The sequence below is a fragment of the Tenrec ecaudatus genome, chromosome 12 (assembly GCF_050624435.1).
Source record: "Tenrec ecaudatus isolate mTenEca1 chromosome 12, mTenEca1.hap1, whole genome shotgun sequence".
In the NCBI taxonomy this organism is placed as follows: Eukaryota; Metazoa; Chordata; class Mammalia; order Afrosoricida; family Tenrecidae; genus Tenrec; species Tenrec ecaudatus.
Window position 1 is genome coordinate 16,681,249 of NC_134541.1, and position 8,545 is coordinate 16,689,793.

Consider the following 8,545-nt stretch of genomic DNA (forward strand, 5'->3'; position numbering starts at 1 on the left):
GACTGTGACCGCAGCCTTCCTCTTCTGAAGACAGCCAGAGCCTCCCTGAAGGTCCCTGGAGCCCTGAGCAAGGAGAGCGAAGCCAGGAAGGGGACGAGCTGATCCCGGGCTCCTTGCTGCCGCCTCTGGTCGACCTGGGCAGTGCAAGGAGCCCTGATTCCCGCCCCTTTTGCTCATCCCGCCCTGTTCTACCCTGGTCTGGTTTTGCTTCTGGGGGACTTTGGCTTTGGCCAAGGGATACATCTTCTTCTCACGTAACCAACACTGTCTTTTTGCTAAACATTTTTTTTGGGTGTGTGTGTGTGTAGGGGGAGGGAGGGTCGTTATAACATCCTTGTGTGCGGCACACACACCAGTGCCATGGAGGTAAGGGTGGGGGAATATTGGTTAAAAATTTTAACCAATCTCAAGGGGACATCTTCCCAAATCTTCACACTTGCAAGCAGGTTTATAGGAATGCTGCCCCGCATAAAACAATAGAGTTTTTAGCTGGATCATCTGTTTTATGGAAGGCAGGTGAGATCTACAAGAAGGCTTACAAGCAGAAGGTTATGTGGTTATTTATTTATTTTTATTCCAAAGGGGTTCTCTTCGTGGATTCTCTCCAAGGCCCCAGAATGATCATGGGGCTTATGAAGAGGTTTTAAGAAAACTGAAAACTGCATTGCTGGGAAAGAGGAATCTCTCCCCCCGCCCCCATCATGACGATGCACCTGCTCATTCTTGGAGGATAGAAAGGGCTGTCTTAGGAGAATTTCCATGGGAAACCTTACCCGATGGGGCATGATTCGTATCCCTGGAGGGTGCTCAGACTGCCATGTTGATGTCGTGGTGTCAAGGAGAGAGCACCGAATTTTTCGGAGAAGTGCCCTTGTTGTTGTTCGGTGCCGCTAGGTTGGCCCTGACTCATCACGACTCTACGTACAAGAGAGGGAAGCCCCGCCCAGTCCTGCATGTGCTCACAGTGCTTATGTTTGAGCCCATTGCTGCAGCCACTGTGTCCCTTCACCCTGTTGAAGGCCTTCCTCCTTTTCACTGCCCCTCCTCTTCTTCTTTAATTAAATACTTTTATTGAGTACTCTTACAGCTCTTATCAGAAGCCATACTTTCATCCATTGTGTCAAGCACATTTGTACATATGTTGCCATCATCATTTTCAAAGCGTTTTCTTCCCACTTGAGCCTTTTATATCAGCTCATTTTCCCTCCCCCATTCACCCTCCCTCATGAACCCTTGACAAATTGTAAATTATTATTTTCATATCTTACATCATCCGCTGTCTCTCTTCACCCACTTTTCTGTTATCCGTCCCCCTGGAAGGGTGTTATATGTTGATCCTTGTGATCGATTCCGTCTTCTCCCCCCACCTTACACTTACCCTCCTGATATCTCTATTCTCATTATTGGTCCTGAGGGGTTTATCTGTCCTGGATTCCCTGTGTTGTGGGCTCTTATCTGTACCAGAGTACATGTTCTGGTCTAGTCAGATTTGTAAGGTCGAGTTGGGATCATGGTAGTGGGGTGGTGGTGGGGGAGGAAGCATGTCACTGCCCCTCTTCTTGACCAAGGTTGGTGTCTTTCTCCAGGGACTGGTCTTCTCTTGACAATATGTCCAAGGTAAGTGAGACAAACTCTTGCCATCTAAGGAGGGCTCGAGTTATGGAAACATCACCTTCAGAAATATAGAGACCTAGATGGAGACCGTGTTGAGAACCAATCGTTTCACAGTTGATATTTTTGTTTAGTAAAGGTTTCTATGATTTTGTACCAGTCCATTTTGACTGAGCCTTGTGTACCCGGTGACTTTGAGGGGGTTTCAAAAAGTTTGTGAAAAAATGGAATTCAAAGGTAAAGATCGTTGTCTCCATAGTCGCTGAAGCTCCCTCATGTGTGTATATTGCAAAAGGATTTATAGAAAAGAGAAAAATTAATCTTTGAGTTTTCATTATGTTTGGATGAAAGTTTACAGACAAATTACTTTCTATTCAACCATTTTTGTACATTTTATTTCTTGGCATTGGCAACAACCCCCTCAATGTAATAGACTCTGAAAATCTGTTACTTTTGACAGAGTTACCCCATGTCTCAGTGTGTTATCTTTCTAGTTTCTTCACTTAGTTAGTGTGAGTAACCTTTTGTTTTATGGATTTTAAAAACATGCCCCCTTGTTGTTGCCAACGTCAGCCTCCAGCATCTAAACATATTAAGATTTCAGGAAAAAAAATCATGGTTTTCTATGACTGCGCAGCTCTAACTTCAAACACATTCCAATTGTGAAATGTTGGCGACGCGCCCATGATGGCTGGGCAGTCTACAGAGGTCACGGCTGCCTGTCCGCCAAGGATGCAGACAAGGTGGGCCTTGACCTTGAACATTGTACAGAAGTGAAGACGCTCATGCTTCTCTACCAGGAGAAAGAACAGGCAACCTGCTGATCCTGGTTCCCAACAGCAAGAATCTGGGAAGAAGATGAGGACGACAGTTGGAACCTGATTGTATTGCTCTTTCCGTTCCCTTAGCACCCAGGGGCGATTTCCATGTTAAGTCTCCGATCCAGCTCCGTTACTTGGCAGTGAGTGGTGTTCCCTCTCTGGATCACTCAGGCTTTCTTCATATCTTCTTCCGAGAGGTCACTGAAGGTAGTACTGTTACCTTGGACCTCGTTCAATTCTTGGGGTTCTGAGTGATGACAAGTTACAGTGGCGTTTCTCATGGTTTTACTAAGGTTTTTTCTTTATCCACGTCTGAAAGGTAACCATTTCGACACTGTCACAGTGACCCTAGCAAAGGAAGGTCATAGGTGGGAAACGTTATTCCCAAAGGAATTGCATTGCCCAGAGCTGGCCACCCTCCAGGTAGTGTGGCAATGGAAATATTGGGGCCCTTGAATGATGGCGGAAGTAACATGTCGCTTTTGCATCAAAGGTCTTAAGAAAGCAAGTCTCCTTCACCTGCTCTCGCCCTTTCATCAACTCAGGACAGAGGACAAGTAGGTTCTCGAGTCCAGAGCATGCCCGAGCTAAAATCTGGAAGGGCCTGGATCCCTGAACCACCATGTGGAAGAAAGATCACCTGCTGGCTGCTTGGGCCAGCTTTTCAAGCATAAAAGCCACAAAAGTTAGATCACTAGACCACTGTGATCGTTACGTAATCTGCTGTCAACTTGAGACTTAAGAGTGAGGGGGTGGAGCTTAACCTACCAATCAGGTTGCAGCTTGATGAGCTTATTTGGAGGTGCTAAGGAGATAAATAGCTAGCAGGACACTCGCTCAATCCTTGAGGGTGAGCCTGATGGAGATATGCTGGTGCAACCAGAGCTCTGGAGCTGAGGAAGAGACATGAAGACCCCTGCCACTGCTGAGATGTTTTCACTGCCACTGGATCCACAAGACTTCCCACTCACTGGCCTGTGATCTTCCTGCATTTGGCATCATTGCATGTGTTTTGTGAGTCTGAAGAGGAATTTATAGATTGGTATTGGAGATATGAGCTGTATTGGACATATGGATTTGATCTGGACTGGGCTGGAATGTTTTCTTAATATTCAATTGCTCTTATATATAAAGCTCTTTCTTATACACATATGAGTGTCTATGAATTTGTTTCTCTAGTCTACCCTGACTAACACATTATGGTACCAGGAGCGGGGTACTAGAGAAACAAATCATAAAGATGCAGAGTTGATGGGTGTTTGATCTCTGTCTCATGGTCGTTTTTCTTCTTTGTCTAGTCAGAGGTCAGATATGTCCATGTGGTTTACTGGGTTGTTTTCTGGAAAGAACACGGGGAGTTAAAGTTTTGATTCTTTTTATTGGTTGTATCTTTGGTTATTGTTGTGTGAAATGATGAAAATGAATGTGAGTAATGTATATTTTGAGCTCAGGGGACAAAATAGCCCCTTGAATTTCTCAGAGCTGCTTAGAGGCAATGGCTGATAGAAGGTCAAAGTGGCTGACAGAAAGCCTGGCTCTGGCTGGATGCTGTCAGAAGTCTAGTCCCATACTTTGTATCTATGGAATAGCTCAGATCAGGATTAAGGTAAGCCAAATAAGGATTGAACTGGACTGTTTTAAGATTTGAGATTACCAGTTGAGTCTACTTTGTTTATACTGATTTCTTCTGTTTATTGCTGTTGATATAATGATAGTGTGTGTGTGTGCATGTATGTGTGTGCATGCACTCTCTGAGGCTGCAATGACAGCTCCAAAATACTTTGTCTCATTCCTTTCGGATCAGGGGCGCCAACGAATTTCCTTCAGCGGCACATACCAGCAGTCGAGTAACACACCAGCAGGGATTTATAGGTTGCTCACACCTTTGACACTTGCCCCTAGAAAGACCAAATCACAGGGCACAAGAATTACGGGGCTGAGCTCAGGGGAGCAGACTGATGTTGGTGAGGGAGCTTGGTAGGACAAGCTCCTAGAAGGCATTGGCTTGGCTTTGATCTGGAGTCCTGGGAGCAATGGTCGCCATCACGAAGGTGGTGTTCTCATGGTACCAAGTGGAAGCAGCTTGCCATTCTGGCTCTTTTAGGGGTTGAATTATACACCCCCCCCACTGTTGTAGTTTCTCTATAGTTGTTTTTGCCGTATGTAGGAATGTATTTATTTCTGCTACGCTAATGAGGCAGGAGGTAGGGTATGTCTCGGTTATCTCACACAGATAAAAAGAACGTATCAGGCAAGGTCAACAGCTGCCAAGACCCACAGAGGTCTCCTAGGATCCAGGAGGCAAGCTGAAGGAATAAGGAGCTTTCCCTGGAGAGCCCACGGAGAGAGAAAGAGTTCCCCTAGAAACCAGCACCCCGGATTTGGACATCTAGCCTCCTAAACTGCGAGAAAATATGTATTTCTGTTGGCTAAAGCCCCCACTTGTGGTATTTCTGTTAAAACAATGCTAGATACCTGATCCGAAGAGAGCCAGGAAGGAGGAGAAGCGGAGTTCCTGTTCCCTATTTGGAAATGTCCACCTTTCTCACTCACGAACCAAGCCGTCCTCAGGATTTAGCTCTAGCTCTCTGATTCAAGTGCCTCCAGCGTGCTGCAGTGTCGTGGCCTTCTCCTAAACGTCCTGTGCAGTCAGTCAGTCAGTCTTCTTATACAGAAATAACTCATGCGAGGAGGCCCCTCGGGAAACAGCAGTGCTAGTGAGAGGCAGCATAGTTGTGTAAGACCACGTGCTGAGTCCACGTAGAATCCACGTCTCGTTCACCACATACACCATGCCCTGAACTGGACCTGACCAAGGCCCCGGGAGATCTGCCCTCTGACTCAGAGGGGCAGTGAATGGATGGCTGCGGGGTCTGCCCCTCTACCTGGGATCAAGTATGCCTCGGTTTCCCTGCTCAGGAAGCAAAGGAAGGAAATGGGGGGCGGGTTGAGGGGGTCAGAAGGGCGCCTTCCTGGGTGTTGAGGTCCTGAATGCCACCCTCCAAGCTGTTGTTGAGCCCTTCTTTGACCTCTTCTCTTTTCAGAGTATATCTTGGAGCCTCCGTCCTGTGAATCGGCACCAGAAAGCTGTGACCTACTCTGTACAAAACATCTGAATTGTCCAGAAGGATTCCACTGCTGTTCTTCCTTCTGCGGGATAATCTGTTCCCTTAACAAAGAGTCCAAGAAAAGGAACAGGAAATTCAAGACTCCTAGCCCTGGTAGCAGTCCATCCAAAGAGTCTTTTACCAAGCCCCTGTGAGCGAATCTCTTCCCGTCCTCCCGCCCGTGTTTCTCTCCTTCACGTTGGTGCTGTGGCTGGCTCCCAACACTCCCCTTCTCTTTATCAAAGCTGACTTGCACAAATGTTCTATTTCGGAATCCCTCTCCCACTCCATAAAGTGTGTAATCCCGTCCCCTGGTGCCCGTATCAGTGTGTCTCTGCCTCAACCACCGCCCTCACCCGCTCAGATGTCTCTATCCTCAGACTCAACCCCGTCTCTGATTCACCGCTATCCCCGGGCCCAGGTCACGACTGGGCTCTGTAAAAAGAATGACGTGGGCTCTGTCTGACCTTCTCCAGGGCAACAAGGGTGGCTGGGTGTGGGGGAGAAGTAGAGCATCATCAGCATCAGCTTCCCAAGGCTGATTCCTCCGAGGAAGGGGTCAAGCATGTCTCCACCTTCCAATTTCTTTTCTGTTCTGCCACTCACGGTCCCTCCAACAGCACTCTCTGTTTCAGCAGGGCTCGATAGCCCGTTGCAATGGTCACCCACAGCTCACATGAAATACTCATGATCGTAGGGTTTCTTAAGGAAGTGAACATGTCATAGCGCTCAGGATATAGTATGCCGGCAGGACAGCCGCCTCTGCGCTGTGTCCACAGGCAGCTTTCTCTGACCTTTGACCTCTCAGCTACACGGCCCACGGTTCTCTGTCCTGCTCGTGCAAATTTACAGAGCTCTTTCAGGGCTGCCAATACATGCCCACAGGATATGCCACTCCACCATCAACCTCAGCCCCAGGGTGCCCAGCTCCAGCTCAGTGATTCGGCAAACCCAGCTCCTCTCCCCCCAAAGCTGGCTTCCTCCCAGAAGGCACTTCCCAGCTTTCCTTACTGGGAGGCCCATTGCTCTGGTTCATGTTCTGGCTCTTGATTCTGCTGCTGCCAGTCCTCCATCAAAGAGGTTCAATGCACTGGGATCTCAGGGTCCACTTCTGGCTCTTCTCTCGTGATAGAGGTGAGATCCCTCCTCAATCTTCTAATAGGGCTTATTATATACCCAACAGGATGGCTATTCAGGAGTGTGGTGGTATAGTGTTGGGCTAGTAACCCCAAGGTCAGCAGTTCAAAACGACCAGTTGCTCTGCAGGATAGAAATGAGTTAAAGTCTCTCCCCCATAGAGTTAAAGTCTCAGGATTCCCCAGGAGTAGTTTATACTCTTGCCTTGTAGGGTTGCTATGAGTCAGAATCGACTGAACAGCAGTGAGAGAACAGTGACTCACAGCAGAATCATATAAGCCCTTCAAAACCTTCTCCACCTTCTCTTGCCCAGTCATCCACTGCACCGAGTTTATTGTGACCCACAGCCACTATCTCGGTATCTGGGGCTTTGTCAATCCACAGGCTCATACAGCCTCGCCTCGCTCTTGCAGTCCAACACGTCCCTAACAGCCAGCGGAGCGCCTTCTCTGACCCCAACGCACCAGTGATAAGTCCTTCGGTGGGAGTTTCAAAGACTACGGAGAACAAGTCATATGAAGCAATCTCCTGCCCTGTAGGCTCCCTCCTTTCACCAGACACCATTCTTTGGTCCCACTGTCCTGGGGCTCCAGAGATCCTGCCCAAGAGAAACATGGTTTCACTGCCTGGGCCTTGCCACCGGCTCACAGTCAGCTGACTGCAGAGCTGTCCTGGGGCAGAAAGGGAACAATAGAGTGTTGAGACACCTAGCTTCCCAATCCCATCTGGAAACCAGCGCTTTCTATGGTCGTGAGTAGGACACTTCTCAGTATCCTCCAGGTCGACTGTCGTACCTGCTGCTCCTGTAGCCCTGGTCCCCACCACCTCTGGAGTAGCTGTGACCATGCCCATGAGCACCAAGGGCACCTCCTCGGGTCCCACGGGCAGACTTGTCTGCGTGATCCACACGAATCTGGCGACCATCCAGGGACTTTTCATTCATGGCTTGCATGGCATCTGAAGCATGCTCTGGATTGGTGAAGGTGATAAAGCCAAATCCCCAGGATCGCTGAGTCTCCCGATCCTTGACGACCACCACCTCAGAGATAGGCCCAAAGCTGCTGAAGTGACCTTCCAACGCCTGCTCATCGGTGTTGAAGTTCAGACCTCCCACGAAGAGTTTCCCTTCTTCAGAAGACATGGCAGTGGATTTGGGTCCTGGGACAGAACTGCAAGAGCAACAACAGCTATCGCTGAAGACCAGCGGGAATGAGCCCACCTTCTGCTTTTTGAAAATTGTGATTTGGATGAAAGTTCACAGACCAAATGGATTTTCCACTCAATGATTTAGACAGTTGTGTTGTAACATTGATCACAACCCCCACGACGTAACAGTACTCTGCCCATTTCCTCCCTGCCCTTCCTTCCCTGCCCTTCCCATTTCCCTTCGTCCTTCTTTTGCGTGCTGTCCTGCCTCCTGGACTTCATCCCTGGCCAGATCTGGGCTGTTTGGATGTGGACCTCTCTAGTGTGTCTGTTCACTTTGTTGGCTCGTGTATCATTGGGCTGAAAGTTGAGCCTCAGGGCTGGGTTCCGTTCTGGGTTTGAAGGGTATCTATGGGCCACAGTCTTGGGGTTCCATAAGTCTCTTTCCGAATAGTGGGGCTGATTTCTTTGATGATTTCTGAGTTGTGTTCCACACTTTCTCCCACTCCATCCTGACCTTCTACTGTGATCTCGTTCAGACAGCGCTCGCTCCAGGCTGTCATCTTTCCTGAAGGAATTTCCAGGTTGCTTTTTTTCCCCCCTCAGAGGTGTGGGGTGGGTTCCAACTGCCAACCATTAGGTTAGTATAGTAGCCCAAAGCTTAACCAGTTTGCCACCAGGAAGCCCTTATCTGTAGGGCAGGAACAGTAATAAAACCCCAAA

At 48.5% G+C, this 8,545-nt stretch overlaps 1 protein-coding gene and 1 pseudogene across 1 annotated transcript; one reads left to right on the forward strand and one right to left on the reverse strand.

The window, feature by feature from the left end:
* The first annotated feature begins 5,115 nt into the window (after positions 1-5,115).
* On the forward strand, positions 5,116-5,694 carry WFDC13 (WAP four-disulfide core domain 13). The gene is made up of 2 exons (XM_075527719.1): positions 5,116-5,149; positions 5,477-5,694. The coding sequence occupies exons 1-2, from the start codon at positions 5,116-5,118 to the stop codon at positions 5,692-5,694; spliced, it is 252 nt and encodes an 83-aa protein (XP_075383834.1).
* Positions 5,695-7,442: 1,748 nt separating this feature from the next.
* On the reverse strand, positions 7,443-7,817 carry LOC142422315 (RNA-binding protein 3 pseudogene; annotated as a pseudogene).
* Between the last annotated feature and the right edge of the window lie 728 nt (positions 7,818-8,545).